The sequence below is a fragment of the Triturus cristatus genome, chromosome 2_1 (genome assembly GCF_964204655.1).
Source record: "Triturus cristatus chromosome 2_1, aTriCri1.1, whole genome shotgun sequence".
Lineage (NCBI taxonomy): Eukaryota > Metazoa > Chordata > Amphibia > Caudata > Salamandridae > Triturus > Triturus cristatus.
Window position 1 is genome coordinate 800,448,428 of NC_140581.1, and position 16,593 is coordinate 800,465,020.

Genomic DNA, 16,593 nt, shown 5'->3' on the forward strand with positions numbered 1-16,593 from the left:
ATAACCGATTTGAAAGTATCCCAAACTACCTGTATCGATGTAGATCCATTATTATTAACAAAAAATTCTTTAATAATCCCGTCCATATGGGATAAGTAATCCTGGTCTAGCAGTAGGTTTCTTTGAAATGACCATTGTCTCTTGTTGTAATGCTCAAAAGAAGGGATTGAAAGTTTTAGAACAATAGGGTTATGGTCAGAAATAATTTGTGGTAAAACCTCTATGCTTAAATCATCAAAAACCTTAGGAGAAATAAAAAAATAATCTAAGCGAACAAATTTACGATGCGGTGCAGAAAAATAAGTAAAACCTGGTTCTGTTGGTCTAAGCTTGTTCCAAACATCAATCAGACCATTCCCCAAAACTAAGTTCCTGAGGGCCCTATAAGATTGAATCTTCCGTCCTTGATAATTCCTGATATCTCTTATATTACAGTTCGCTGCGATGTTGATGTTAAAGTCACCACATATAATTAAAGGTTGATTCCAATTCGCTAATTCATAATTGATGAGATTAAAGATTTCTTTATCGTCTAGGTTAGGACCATATAATGAACAAACTGTCACTTCTACCCTATCTATAAAAATCTGCGCAATTCCCCATCTGCCCCATTTGTCACCTAACGTTTTACTACACTTCCCAATCCCTTTTTTTATAAGGACAGCTATTCCTCTTGTAGTTCCCATTTGTTTAGAACAAACTAAAAGCTCAAGACCCAGTCTTTTTAACAAATCCCTCTTAGCCCAAGAAATATGTGTCTCTTGAAGACAAAGAATATGAATATTCAACAGGTGAATCAAATATCGTAGGACCCCGATCTTCCTATAATCATTCAAGCCATTAATGTTTAACGAACAAATTTTAATTTTCTCCCCATTTTGTATTCCTAACAAAAAATTATTAGTACATTTCTGCTCATAAAATTTAGTTTTTTGTGTATTTCTAATACCTAGGTCAACCATTCTTGCTGCTTTACACCCCAAAACCCACCACCGAAACCCCCCCCACCCCCAGATACAAGACCTTCGGCCCAACCCCCTCCCCCCCCCCCCCCCCCCCCCACCACCTGAGACTCAGGAACTCTCAGTTCCTGCTAGAAGAGGCACTGCGTTCACCGAACTCCGCGTCAATTGAACAATGAAGAAAAAAAAAAGAAAAAAAGGAAAAGGTAAAACATCAAAAGTACTGTTCTCTTAAGAGAATAAGTCTTCACAAAGTGAAACAAATAAAAGCCCTTATATTAGATAAAAGAGCTTTAGATTAGAGAGTACCCAAATATTCTTTGGCCTTGATCTCTGAGAAAAAAAATTTAGTTTGGCCTTTCCACAAAATCTTTAATTTGGCCGGGTTCTGCAAATAAACAATGGCTCCCTTTTTCTGAAAATCTGGAATTAGCTGCCTGAGATGCCACCGCTGGGTCACAGTTGCCTGACAAAAGTCCGGCCGTACAAAGAAAGAACATCCTTTAGCAGTTGCTTTTTTATCTGGTCTAGCTAGAGTTGAAATGTCCTCTCTCGCCAAGAAGTTATTAAAGCTGACCAGGATTGCCCGAGGATACTCAACTTCACCCTGCCGTGGCTTTCTAATAGAAAAAGGAAAGCGGTGAGCTCTTTGGATCTCTTTTGACCAGTCCCACTCCTTTAGATCCGGAAAGGCCTCATTTAAAAGTCCAATCACAAACTGCCTAGCGTCGTTTCCCTCTTTCTTTTCTGGAATTCCGAGGAAACGCAAATTATTCCTACGAGCCTGATTTCCGAGATCTGACAGTTTATAGGAAAGGTCATCCTTAAGGCCTTTGACAACTTCAAGTTCTTGCTTCTGGGATTTCATCTCTTCTTCTAATACTAAGATGCGGGCCTCAGCTTCTGTCACTCTATCCGCTGTTTTAGAGGAAAGTTTGATTGCACGACGAACCGTGTTTTTTAATTTTATACAGGAAGCCTGAGTACGAAGATTTTCTAATTTAGTTTCCGCCCGATGAGCCATCATAGTGTCATAGATGGTCGACAAGGTAATCTCAGGAGGTGTTTCCATCAAAGAGTTCATATCTGGAATGGTAGCAGACCTCTCTGTGCTTACAGCCCCGGTCTGACCATCCAAACCCTTTTCAACAAGAGAAACAGGAACAGTATTCTCAGCGTTTTTAAGATTATGTTTATTAGACGCGATATTATGAACGCTCCTCTTCTTACGTTTCTTCAAGGTAGCCATGCTATCATGGGTGAGACTAAAAAAGATTGACCAGCCTCTTCATCTTCATCGTCATCTTCTCCTTCATCCGAAGGACTGTTTTCTTCCGTATTCTCCGCCCAATCTTTTCTTTCACTTAAACTTTCGTCAGATGAGTGATCTGACAGAGAATAAAAGTTTTCCAGAACCTCTTGGGTCTTGGAGCTTTCCACCATGTGATTAGCTTTTATGGCAGCAGAGGACTCACTGGACGTAATATCCTGCAGCAAATCGACTTGGCCTTCATCTGCCATAAAACTCTGAGCGTCCCGGGCCCTGGGATTCAAACTTGTTACTGTTGAGTCTGTGGCCTCAGATGTCCCGCCACCCATGGCAACATTGTTACTGTTCATAACTGCAGCCTCCGTAATAACAATCGTTGAAGATACTGTTGCAGTATGCTTAGATATTTTTTTATCAAAAAAACCATGGAATGGTAGAGCGTTTTGTTTTAAAGAACACTGAGGTACAGGTATAGATGTACTTATGCTGGTCTGATCTCCCGAAACGTAACCCACACCGTCAGTACTGTCCGTAAGTTCATGTACTTTTGTAAGTGAAGGTTCAGTTACAGCATTTTTAACTATAGGCAGTCTCTCACCCACAGACGGCTTTACCTTTACACTACGCGTCTGGACTTTTGTTTGCGGTTTCTGTATTTTCTGCGGCATTCTCCCACCTCCTTGCAAAGCGCTGCTCCTGCTCTCTCTCCCATGGGGAACCAAGAGCCGACTTCCCGCCACGAATCCTAGGAAACGCCACAGAATGAAGTGTTTGCGGGACCGGAACACATCGAGAGCGTCAAGCAGCATCCGTTGCAGCTGCGTTCAGCGTTCAACACCAGCCGGGCAATCAGCAATCTCCGTAGTGGAGCGCCCGGATCGGACACGCCGCTGATATCCAAAACCGCTGAAGTCGCCACTGTCTCCGAATTTTGCAGGTTGGTGAGTTCCTTTGATATAATAAGTACTCGCATAAGTGCTCTCGATCTTAGAGATGGAAGATTCGTCGAGAATTCAACCCTCCGTCGACATATTTTCTCCTTTTCTCCAAAAACGCGGAGCCGGGGAAAGGAGCTGCTTACACAGCCCACATCACAGCCGCCATCTTGCCTCCAACTCCCCTCAGGGCAGTCAAATCAAGATCACCCTTTGATCCATGCCCAGTAGCGGTGTCCAAATTGGTCCCGTGTCCGATTGCTTCATCATGGTCGTCTATTTTTAACGGCATGTTTGAAACAGGGCTCTTCCCGACATGTTGGAAATTGGCCTCTATAATGCTCTTCTAAAGAAGCCGAGCTTGGACCCCAAGGACCCTAATAATGTTTGCCCGATTTCGCGTCTTCCGCTTCCAGCTACCTTGGTTGAAAAAACTCATGAGCACACAACTTAGTGCCTTCTTAGATGCGACACAAGCCTTGGATCCCTCCCAGTATGGCTTTAGAGGAGAACATAATACAGAGTCCACTCTCATTAAGGCCACAGAGGAGATCAGAGAGGCCGTGGATCAGGGTGGCAGGGCGGCCCTGATCCTACTGGATCTGTCCGCGGCCTTTGATACGGGCCATCATGATATCTTGATGGACCGTTTAAAGGAATGTGGGATCCATTCCAAAGCCTGGGATCTGTTAAGATCTTTTCTATCCGACAGAGGACAAATTGTTGCTCTGGGTGACTACCAGTACAAACCTTTGTCATTACCCTGTGGGGTCCCACAGGGGTCCTCCCTGAGTCCGACCCTTTTAAATGTGTACGTTTCATCCTTGGCCCCTTTATTAGAGCATTTGGGTTTGGTCTCACTTCGTATGCTGATGACACCCAAATTGTGGTGTCTCTGATACCTGGCAAGGAGATGGGTACGGATAAACACTTCCAAGCCTGTATGGAATCAGTTGGGAGATGGATGACCGAGAACTGTCTAAAGCTCAATTCGGGCAAAACTGAAGTTTTATTGTCTGGAAAGGAAACCAACTTTTGGACACTGAGTTGGTGGCCTGACGCGAAGGGCTCTCTCCCGCAACATTCTAAGAAGGTAAAGAATTTGGGAGTAATAGTCGATGAGAGACTTGCCTTTGGGGATCAAGTAAACCCAGTGGCATCAACAGCCTATGTGCTTAGAACAGTCAGGAAAGTATTGCCATTCCTACCCCCAGATAGCTGGCAAACAGTGGTCACAGCACTGGTATTGTCGAGGCAGGACTATTGCAATAGCCTGTATTTGAATATCCAACAAAAATGTATGAACAAACTCCAGCTGCTACAAAATACAGCCACTAGACTCTTCACTGGCACATCCAAGTTTTTTCCCATCTCCAAGGAAATAAAGAAATTGCCCTGGCTCCCTGTAAGGCGTCGAGTGCGCTTTAAATCGCTCTGTGTGGTTTTCAAAGCTCTTCAATGTACAGGTCCAGACTTTTTAAAATGGCTGTTCCAGTGGTATACACCGAAAAGGACACTTTGCTCACTTGGTGCCAAGTTGGTCTCAGTGCCGCACACAAAAAAAGTTCTGTGGGGTGGCAGAAGATTTGACGTTTGTGCGGCTAAGGCCTGGAATGCCCTTCCCTTTTCACCTAAGAAATTGATCTTTTAGCCTTCCTGAAGGGCTTAAAAACCTGTCCTTTTGCTGAATAAACCTGTTTTCCCTCCCTGTTCTTGCCTTCAGAATAAATAATTAGCACCAGAACACCCTCGGGTAACCGCTGCGCTTTAAAAATATTATTAACATAACAGGTGCTACTCCACCCACCGCTCCAAATGCAGACCAGGCCTATTCAGCCCAGCCCTGACTCATCAGGCTCTCTGGAGCCACTGTTCCTCCCCAGCCCCTCAAGCGACATGCAATACACAAACCTAGCAGAGGCATACTGGATGGCTAAGCAAGAAAATACCTACTTTCTAAACGTGGTATTTTCAAACACAGAATCTAAAAATCCCCCTCACTAAAAGATGCAATTCTAAAGAAATATAGGTCTAGAAAGAGGTTCTTTGTTTGCACTTGCCAAGTCGACATGGCAGTATTAGACTGCCCACAGGCTATGCAATGGCAGGCCAGAGTTACATTTTACAGGCTGTTTCTGTAGGTGGCACAATCAGTGCTGCAAGCCCACTAGCAGTATTTGATTTACAGGCCCTGGGCACACATGTGCACTGTACTAGGGTCTGACTAGTAAATCAAATAGCCAATCATGGAAACACCAATCCATAACAATTTACAGGGAGAGCATATGCACTTTACCACTGATCAGCAGTGGTAAAGTGTGCAGGTTCATAAAACCACCACCACCAACAGGTCAGAAAAATAAAGGAGGAAGGCAAAAAGTCCTGGGATGATCCTACAAAAAGGGCCAAGTCCAACACTGCCCCACTGGCAGTCTATAACATCAAACAGGTCGGTTTTGCAAATTGTCCGAAGGGGCTGTTCCCTCTCCTTCAAGACTGCCTATCCTTCCATGCCACCGAACTTATGACAGGCTGACAGAGGACCACCTATCCCTTCTCTACGAGGAAATGAGGGCTCTTTTGGCCAAAGGAGCTATAGACACAGTGCCAATGCCAGAAGTGGGTCATGGTTGATATTTACACTACTTTCTGGTGCCCAAGAAGGATGGATGCCTTTGTCTTATCCTCGACCTGCCCTCTCAACTTTTTCCTCAAGAAGAAGTTCAAAATGCTCACTCTTGCTCAGGTCCTACCTTGCATGGACCCAGGAGACTGGATGGTTGTGTTGGACTTGCAGGACACATATTTCCATATTCCCATTCTGCCTGCCCACAAGGATTACCTGTGGCTCAAGGTGGGTCACAAGCACTTTCAGTTCCCTGTGCTCCCCCTTGGCCTCACCAGTGTCCCGCGGATATTCACCAAGGTGATGGCTGCGGTTGCAGCTCAGCTGCAGAGATCAGGGGTGCCAGATTCCCCCATCTCGACAACTGGCTGTTGAATGCTGGCTCGCCCCAGACTGTTGTCTCCCACCGCCAGAGGATGGCGGACCTTCTGCTTACCCTGGGGTTCACTAGCAACATGCCAAAGTCCCACGTCACTCCCTTTCAGACACTCCCTTTCATTGGAGCTGTTCTGAGCACTGTGCAGTTTCGGCCTGTCCTCTCAAATAGCGAGTACAGGATATATTTAGGCTATGATACCAATGTTCCAGCCTCTATCCTGGATTTCGGTGAGACTGACTCTGAGACTGCTGGGCCTCGGACCTCATGCATCCTGCTGGTGACACATGCCCGTTGTCATATGCGGGCTCTGCAGTGGGAACTGAAGTTCCAGTAAGTGCAGCATCAGGGTGATCTCTCTGACATGGTCCAAATCTCGGAGGGAACTGCAAAAGATCTGCAGTGGTGGTTAATGAACCGCGTTGGGGCCAGAGGCAGACCCCTCTCGCTTCCCCAACCAGATCTGACAGTAGCGACAGATGCGACACTCCTGGGATTTGGTGGCAATTTGGGAGAGGTGGAGTTTAGGGGACTCGGGTCTCCAGCATAATCCGGATTCCATATCAACCAGTTGGAGTGCTGAATGATCAGTTTGGCATTGAAAGCCTTTCTACCCTCCATCAAGGGAAGGCTAGTGCAGGTGTTAACAGACAACACCACAGTTGCGTGGTACTGCAACAAACGGTGGGGGTGGGGTCCTGGACCCTTTGTCAAGAGGCCCTGCATCTCTGGATCTGGCTGGAACAGCAGGGCATATCCCTGGTGGTTCAACATCTGGCAAGCTCTCTGAACACCAGAGCCGACAAACTCAGCTGCAGATGCCTCGTGGATCACGAATGGCTTCTCCATCCGGAAGTGGTGCAGTGTCTTTTTCAACAGTGGGAAGAGCCTTGGCTAGATTTGTTTGGCACTGACAAGAATTTGCAATGTCAGCAGTTCAGCTCGGAGGTGCTTTTTGTCTTGAGAGAAGCTCAGGCCACCTTTATGCCTTTCTGCCCATACCACTCTAGAGTTCTCAAGAAGGTTAGGAACAATTGGGCCCAACTCATCTTTGTAGCGCCGGATTGAGCAATGAGAGTCTGGTATCCTGAGCTTTTGAGCATAGCCATTGGTCCTCGAATCAGGGTGCCCCTTCAAGAGGATCTTCTGTCGTAGCAGCAGGAGAGTTCTCCACCCGAACCGGTCAATGCTCTGCCTTGTTGCATGGAGATTGAGTGATGACAATTAACATCTTTCAACATTTCCGCCCAAAGTCTGCAATGTTATTCTAGCAGCCAGACTTCCCTCTGCCAAGACGGTATACGCCTACCTTTGTGGCAAGTTTGTGGTATGGTGTGCAGAGAAACAAGTTGACCCTCTTTCTGCTCCCCTTTCTCAGATTCTCCTGTTTGTTCTTTCCCTTGTCCTGCAGGGCTCTGCTCCGGGCACAGTTAAGGGATATCCTTCTGCCTTATCTGCTTTTCTACGGTTGCCTGACCAACCTTTCCTTTTCCCAATTGCCTTTGTACATAGGTTTTTAAAAGGTTTTCAACATGTGTTTCTCCCATTTCCTTTCATTTTCCCTCAGTTGGACCTTAATCTACTTCGGACGTTTCTGATTTGCGCTCTGTTTGAGCCCTTACATAACTGTCCTGTCAGGCTCCTTATTATCTAGACGGCTTCCTAGTGGCTATACCTTCTGCCCGGATCAGTGTGCTTCTGGATTTGTCATCCAAGCATCCTTACCTGACCATCTACCCAGACAAACTAGTGGTTTGTACGAGGGCTTCTGTTTCATGTAGGCCAAACCATCACTCTGCCTACTTTTATGCTCTTCCTCATCCCTTCAAAGAAGAGGAGCGAATTTATAGTCCAGACCCAAAAAGATCATTGTTTTCTACTTTGACTGCACATTAGAGTTCCTGGTGGGCAACCAACTCTTCGTAGGGAATGTTGGACCGAAGAAAGAACAGACTGTACAGAAGAGAACCATCTGACGATGGATCGTGCTCTTTATTAAAATCTGCTGCACATTGGCTAAGAAGCAACCCCCGAAGGTTTGCATGCTCATTCCACCAGAGCTAAAGTTTCAACCAATGTGTTAGCTCATGGATTTCCAGTCCTGGACATCTGCCAGGAGTAACGTGGGTTTCCCTTCACAAGCTTACCAAACACTACTGTCTGGACAGTCAGGTCCGTAGGGATGGGCATTTTGAACGTTTCGGTCCTGCAGGATTTCTCATTTGAAATTGGTCCGCAGACTCACCTCCAGGGAGTTGTGGCTTCGGTATCTATTATAAGGTAAGAAATCTGCAGCTAGAAGTCTCTCTCAGCTGAGCAAGTTACTTTCCTTCAGTAATGCCTTATCTGTTAGAGACTCTATCTTGCCACAGAGTCTTTAATGACCCACCCATCTTCCCCACTCTGTGAACGGATTTCTAGGGACAGGGTTTTCCCCTTTCAGAACCCTAGTTTTTCACACAGTGGTCAGTGTGCTTCGTAGCCCCGCGCCTCTGGCGTGGAAAGTCGCGAAAAGTAACTCACTGGGCGCTGGGATGGCACCTATACAGGCATAGCGCACATCACTTCTGATGTGGACGACAACGCCACGCAGAGCCAAGTAACGCGACCTACTGGCACGCAGGGGTACCGCTCAAGAAAAATTTCCAGATCCAGTCTAACGCCTGGGGAAAATTTTAAGGTAAGTAATCTGTGGCTAGATCGAGTCTCTACCAGATTAGCGTTACCGAAGGTAAGTAACTTGTTCATATATGCTGCATTTGGAAGGTACCTGCATTTTTAGCATCCCCTCAAGGATCAAGAAAGGGGTCATACTAATAGGACATGCAGAACTTGTCCTTTAATTGGAGTGTATACTCTTACTGTTTGTTCTCGAAGAACGTTGAACACACTAAACACACTGTCATAAAAAGGAACAAGGTTACACCGGCTTGTATTACTACCTAATCTACTTTCAGGTGGGGCAATACATTTGTTGTGTATATTTTCTCACCTTCGCTTAAATGCACAATTTTTAAACCCCGTCTTGACTGTTTGTTAACTTAGTGATTTATTTAGTGCTTTATTTGACCTTCAATCTGTTGGTAAGAACATGTTAATCTTAAGTAGGTCACCAACAAACTCAAATCCCTCCCCCGTACCCTCAAATCATTATTTTTTGCTTCGGGTAGGAAATGTTTGACTGTTTGGTGCATAACTTATTTAAATGTTTAATGACAGTTATTGTCAGAACTCCAGGTGGGGGAGGTCTCAAATGAAGTAGGCTAGGAGTATTTCACACAAATTCAATCCCACTGGACACCAGACCACACTCGTTTAAATTTGAACATTGATCGTGGGCCTCTGGCTTTAGCTAACGCCAGCTCCAGTTCATAAATTTCCCTAAACGGAGCCCAAAATTCCCTAATAGTAGGGCGTGTATTCTGAATCCAAACCCGAGCAATGCACAGACGAGCACAAACAGTTACAATTTAAACAAATTAAACAAAAGGCAACCCTGATTCTTGCACAATCTCCAATACTATTTCCTTCTCTGTCATCTGAATGTCATAACCAACCATGTTTGAGAGAACTTGATTAACATCAATCCAAATTTAGCACAGCTTTGGACACATTATAAACAAATGACGGTTGTTGGCTAACCAGATAGCTGACTCTAGGGCTAGATCTTGTGTTAAGCAAATTCAAGGGACAGATGGCCGAGACTATACTGGATGGGCAGACATAGTGGAACAGCTTAGGCTATTTTATGCTGACTTGTATGGAAATTCAACTCCATTTATCCCAGCAGTCTGCCATTGACTACATCCAGGAGAGTGGGTTGCCCATTTTGTATCCACTCCTTTCTGAGCCCCTGCAAAGAGATTTTGATCTGGTGGAAATCGAGGAAGCGATTACTGCACTGCCCACCGGCAAGGCTGATGGAGCAGATACAATTCCATTGGAATTTTATAACATTTTCAAAGACGTGTTAGATCCGGTTTTTCTTGCGCTGTGTAATGAAATTATGCAGGAGCAAATGGCCCGCTATCTTGGAATATTACTAACATTATAGTGTTTCCTAAAAAGGGGAAACCTGCAGATAAGATGGGCTCTTATTGGCCTATATCATTGATAAGGCTGATGCTAAAATTGTTTCAAATATTTTAGCCTCTCGGCTGGCTCCGGTTATCCATGTATTCGTCTCGGAGCAACAACATGGCTTCGTCCCTGTCAGAGATACGGCGGCTCATATCAATACAGCTATCGCTGCATTCGATGTCTCTAGTCAATTAAATCAACACATTGGTATAATGATGCTGGACGCCGAGAAGGCCTTTGACCGGTCCGTTTGGGGATCCCTATGGACAACAATGACCGCATTTGGTCTTGCGCAAAGGTTTATCTCGGCAGTCCAGAATCTCTATTGTAACCTGACTGCTTCCATCAAGCTTAATTATCTATCCTCACCCCTTTTTGCGGTTCAAAGGGGCACACGACAGGGGTGTCTCCTATCCCCGTTACTGTTTGCTCTTTACATTGAGCCTTTTATAAAACATCTGTTATCTAGCGTCAGCATTTTTCCAGTGTCTAGATGATATAGCAGTCTTTTCCACCAGACCAGAAGACGCTATCGCTGAGATTACACTGGAAGCTCAGCGTTTTGGGTCCTTTTCAGGCTATAAATTAAATCTAAATAAGACACAGACAATTATAAATTACCAACATGATACGGTCCCAGCGGCATTGGGGGTTACAAGAACAGCAACGTATCTAGGTGTCTGTTTGTAGTCAAGTAGACGAGATAATCGCAACGTTATTAAAATGAGTATACTTCCGAAGTTTCTATATCTATATCGTACGATTCCATTAAGGGGGCCGCTGTCGTTTTTTAAACACTTAGACGGAATTATAGATAGTTTTATTTCGAGCTATCGGCGTGTAAGGAGAGCCCTCTGGTATATTAAGCTGCCATATAAACAAGGCGGCTTTAAGCTTCCAGATTTTAAATTATATTTTTGGGCCGCTTTTGCTGGCAGAATTCAAAGTTTACTAAAGGAACCAGGTATTGGCACGGTTTGGTTATCATATCAATAGGCCTGCGGGCTAGACACAGTTTGAGGTAGTTAGAGATGTTGTGAGGATATGGCACAATATTTGTAAAGCATATTCAATACCAGAGATGCATGTATATACTATTCTATAGGGGAACCCCATACTACCAGATATATTTCACGACTCTGCTGGGAGAAGGTGGCAAAGCAAGGGCTTTGCACAGTTGGGTCAGCTGTATGATAGACAAGGGTTCCGGTTGTTTGTTGCTCTGAAGGAAGAATACGAGCTCTCACAGAATACATTTTTTAAGTACGTACAAATAAGGGATTACTATATTCGGAGTTTGGGCATAACACAGATGCCTAATCCATCTGAGGTGTTATCCGCAATTTTCCAGATTTCAGGACGAGGGCATATTGGTAAATTATATCAGATATGTTTAACAACTGCAAGTGATGATGGTGTACAGATTGCCCTGAAGCTAAGCTGGACCTTTGAAACCACCATAACTAAAGAGGAAGTACATGAATCCTTGGAAACTATAGAAACTGCGGTAACATCAGTGAATTTGAAATTGCAGCAGTTTAGGTTTAGATTTATGTTGTACTATACTCCAGAACTCATCTCTAAATGGGCTCTGAATCAGTAATCTTTCAAAACATATTGCCCAAAATGCAAAGAGCATGCTGCTGATTTACGACATATGAATGTGTATATTTTCCAAGAAAAGTAGTATCCCCGTATTCCAGTGGAAGCACTTTCTAGGAGGTGGAATGATGCACCAAACTGCCAGTAGCAGGAAGTAAGAAGAAGTCTCCTCTGGTCCTACAGTCCACTCTATGTATATTTGTTAGAATTTGTAATAGTATGTCTTGTAGACAGCATCACTGTAAAGCCAAACCTAAAAATGAGTTTCCACATAATTAAGTGAGCAGCTTTGGGACGTATCGACAGATACTGAGAGCGGTGTGTGTGAAGTACCCTAGGAAACTCATCAAAACTTTAAAGTTTGATTCTGTTACCCTAACTGAACATTAAAACTGAGTAAGTACATATCATATTACCTGTATTTCTTGTTCTTCAGACCTATGAAACAATCATGTTAAGTGTGTCTAAAAACAATATCCGCTAAGGTAATGATGCAACAGTTTTATACCCATATGCTGTGTTTGTTGGGGTGTAGAGTGTTGCTTGCTGTTTCAATTTAACGGTTCTGTAAATATGTGCATTTTCAAGTGTTCTTATAACTATGTCCATGGTTCATTCTTCCATGTGGATACTAAGGAATACGTAATATTTTTGCTTTTTCTGAATAGGATGATGTGGGCGGCAGGAGCGGTAGCTTCCATGTCGAGCATTACTTTCCCAGCTGTTAGTGCTCTTGTATCTCGAAATGCTGAGCCTGATCAACAAGGTTAGTTACTTTGTTTTCATATTCTAATGTATTTGCAGTTTCTCCCTGTGTGTAAAAAGGTGAATCATTTCCATCAAGAACGACTACATGAAGAGTGGGCATTCTGTTGCAAAAGTTAGATGGGTAGAATGTTCCCTTTTCCTATAAAGAACAGTGGATTTTGATTGTTTTAACCTCAAGTTAACCAACATATGGATAAAGAAAGATAAGTTTATTATGCTATGCTTCTACGAGGCTTAGCCTTAACTCAGCTGAGAAGACTAAATGGATGTTTTGGACCTTTAGGATGCCTATTGTGATATCCCAATTACCGCAAAACCTTAAAGATTCCTGGTGGGTAAAAAACTTTCAATAGAAAAACCTCCTGTCTGGGATAAAGTTGTGGTGGCGGTGGTGCATTTGAGGTGGATGGGATCTTCATCTAGATGATTGATTGCTAAAAGCTCTTCCTCCACAATCCCAGCTTTATTACAACCTGAGGGTAGATGCTTGCCAACTCTCTGAATTGCAGATCAATCATGCCAGATCTATTCAGACTCCAGTTCAGTTCTTCTATTGTATGGATCAGGATGCTCAAAGCGCTAGAACATTTCATTTTGACTACCCGCTTTCCACCTGAAATGCCTGAAAATAAATTCTGAAGCTGGTGCTCCCGACACCCAGACAAGCCTCCTCTCAGTCAAGGTGTGTATGTGCCATGCATATCTCAGGTTCCCAGTGCCCTTCTTCACATAAGAACTATCCTGCAGTGTCTCAAAGACCAGTGGTCCCAATTCTTAGGCAAGTTGGAGAATATGGTGAATCTCACTCCGGCAGCAATCCTGTTTCAGTGGTCGTGCAATCCAGACATTCTTTGAAGGAGGTCCCTTTCTACCAGATTGTACCCACTCAGATATTGATGATGGATTCTTCTCTGTCCATACACCGTGCACATGTGGATCATTTCCTGTGTCAAGGTACATGACCCCAGAAAGAGATGGCCCACAACATATCTTCTGGGACGTATAGAAGTCCACCTCGCGCTCAAGTCTTTTCTCCCAGCTTTTAAGAGAAATTCTCTCCTTCAGACGGGCAATACAACTGTGATGTAATACTAGATATAGAGTTCTTTCTTCTGGAGGTACCGGCAATTAAGAAATTACACTTACGCAAGAGTCTTCAAATTACTGCTATATATATTTCGGAGCAAAATGCAGAGGCAACCACACCCAGCAGACGTTTTCAGAAGAATAAGAAAAGGGTTCTAAACAACAACGTTTTAGAAGTCATCTTCTTAGAATGTTTTTTTTTTTTCAGCTAGATTCCTTCACAAATGCTGAAAACAAGAAATGCCTAACTTTGCCTCCAGGTACTCACTCACCCAGGGTCAAAGGGAAATGCGTATTTGATAAACTGATCAGGAAAATTTCTTTATGCATTTCCTCTGATTCTCTTGACTCCCACACTCATTGTCAAACAGACTTATTCCAAGACCAAAATGATTTTCATCACCCTATAAATACCAAGACTGGTGCTTTCCAGATCTTCTTAATCGGTCAGAACTTCCACTCAGGAGACTGCCATGCATACTGGACATTAGTCACAAGTTAAATGGACAGATATTGCATCCCAGTCCACTAACATTGTGCTTCATAGTTTTGCTCCTGGCGGCATCCAATATGGACTTTTGGGTCTTCACCCAGATAGTGGGGATATTCTTTGAGAAGTTAAATGCCCATCCACTGTGACATCTTACGGTTTTAATTGAAAAGTGTTCTGCATTTGGTGCACTTGGTAAAACATTGACACAATGAAATGCCAGGAAGAAGTGATACTGCCTTATTTGTTCTACTTGACCAGGTTTGTGATGAAGGATGTGGCTTAACGGCTAGAGGGACCTAGCGGGAGGATCAAACATTCTTTGATTCAAGGCAATTCACTTAACCTCCCCGTGCCTAAAAATGAATGTAATGCAACTGTAGCTCATGTTTAGCGCACTATACCTTCAGATCGAGTTTGCGCTATATACAACTGCAGAAAAATAAATAAGCTTTAATTCATAAAGCTACATCTTGCAGCCATCATAGATTAAAGAAAATGCCATTCTCAAGCCTCTTTTTTCAAAGTCCCAGTATTAAGGACTTCCTAGAATAGATTTTGAAATTCTTGCAACCATCAAGAGGCCCTCTCTTTAATTTGGTCGTCTCATAACTCATGAGTTTCTCCATTTGAGCGAGTTCATAAGGCTTTACTTTCACATGTTTAGTGGAATGCCACTTTCCTGGTTGCAATCGCACCTGCATGCAGATTTAGGGAGATGCAGACTTTAAGCTGCAGTAAATCCTACACTATATTCTAGAAGGATACAGTTGTCATGAGTGCACATTCAAGTTCCCTTCTGAAAGTGGGCGGGACTTGAATTTTAATCAGTCCATATCACTTCCAGTATTCTTTCAGAATTCTTCCACTCCAGCAGAAAGGTCTCTTCCTTCATTAGATGTTAAGAGAGTGCTTAAAGTTTTAGCTAGATAAAACAAAGGACATTTAAAAGTCCAAGAAGTTGGTTGTGATTATGAGCCTGTTTGCACATGTTTATCCACTTCGGAACAGTCTGTTTCCAGATCGATTGTTGATTGTATTGTGTATCTTACTGTGTCATCAAAAGGTCATCAAATGTTTTGTGTGCCTAACGCTACTTCAACAAGAGGTATTACTTCATTGTTAAGAAAAAACCTGGTTGTAAGTCGGCTACCTGAAAGTATAGTACGCACCCACTTCCCTATACAGAATAAATTAGATGGTCTGAAGAGAAAATAATTTCTCTTTACCAAGTTTTATCAGTAAAGCAGATATGTGTTTTGTGTGTAAAATAGAGTAAAATAATTCCCCCCCCCCCTCTCTCTTTAATCTACCCTGTACGTTTTTCTTCTGTTTATGTGCAGCAACACAAATATTTCTCTGGGTGTAGTATCTCTGCTCAAACAAAGCTAATAAAGGTTACCCTTCATAAAAACACATTTTATTTCTGGGTCATTCTGTTTGAGCGGCATGTGAGGTCAGTTGCAGCTCAGATCAGGTCTGTGGCCTCGCTTCCCACACAGCCTAGCTGCTGATTCCATATAACATTGTGTGAAGTGCAGCATATAGAAGAAAGAAGCCCAAACAGGAAAGGGATAACTCCAAGTTTATTCCAGGGAAAAAAGCCCCTTTCACTCTGCTGCCTGACAAGTTATAACAGTCCACTCTTATACATTCCATATTCCATTCCAGGCAGGAGGACAGAGCAGATTAGAATCATGACAAATGCAGTGGTCATAACTAAAGGAAATACAGAAACTTGTAACAAACTTATATCACACATTTATTTCTTGGTTTTCTCTGCGTAGTTTCTAAAATCTTGCTGGTATTTATATACTAATCCAGTAGAATATCAGCAGTATTATTTTAGTTACCTATTTTCTGTAAAAGAAAATCAAAAAAATCAGAGGACCCTCATTGCAATGTATTGGGACTTCCTTCAAGAAAAAGGGTATCTACAAATGAAATCGTATCCATTCGAAAAATGTTACTTGGCCTGGTTAATTATCACTCAAATGGAAACTGTTTGTTGTTCCTGTACGAGTTCTTAGCTACCACTTTTGATACCTGAGTGTTCCTGCCCCATTAAGGTGGAACATAGTTAAAGAACTGAGAGGTGTTGGGTATGTTACTACGAATACCTACTAGAGTCATCACGTCTGTTCCAGTCTGCCTCAAAACGTTTTTTGACATATAGATTGCTTTCTTATGCCATGCTGGTATGAAAAGTCAGATCTCTGCAGATAAAATATATACTTCAAAGCCCATCATTAATAAAGTTAAGTGGTTCATCCTTCTGTAGGGCATCAGAAAAACATGCATTGCTGCCCAAGACTGGCCTTAGAAGTTAATTTTGTTACTGTAATAATTGGTTATTGTTATTCAACAGATTGTGTGACTTGCAGACACTGCCCATGTA

The 16,593-nt window shown here is 43.2% G+C and overlaps 1 protein-coding gene across 1 annotated transcript in view; it reads left to right on the forward strand.

The window, feature by feature from the left end:
• The window catches only part of LOC146865902 (solute carrier family 71 member 2-like), a 271,637-nt gene that overhangs the window by 242,643 nt on the left and 12,401 nt on the right, over nucleotides 1-16,593 (forward strand). The window contains exon 10 of the mRNA XM_085632831.1: nucleotides 12,520-12,617. Within this exon, the coding sequence (XP_085488957.1) occupies nucleotides 12,520-12,617 (98 nt within the window). The remainder of the gene's footprint in view (nucleotides 1-12,519; nucleotides 12,618-16,593) is intronic.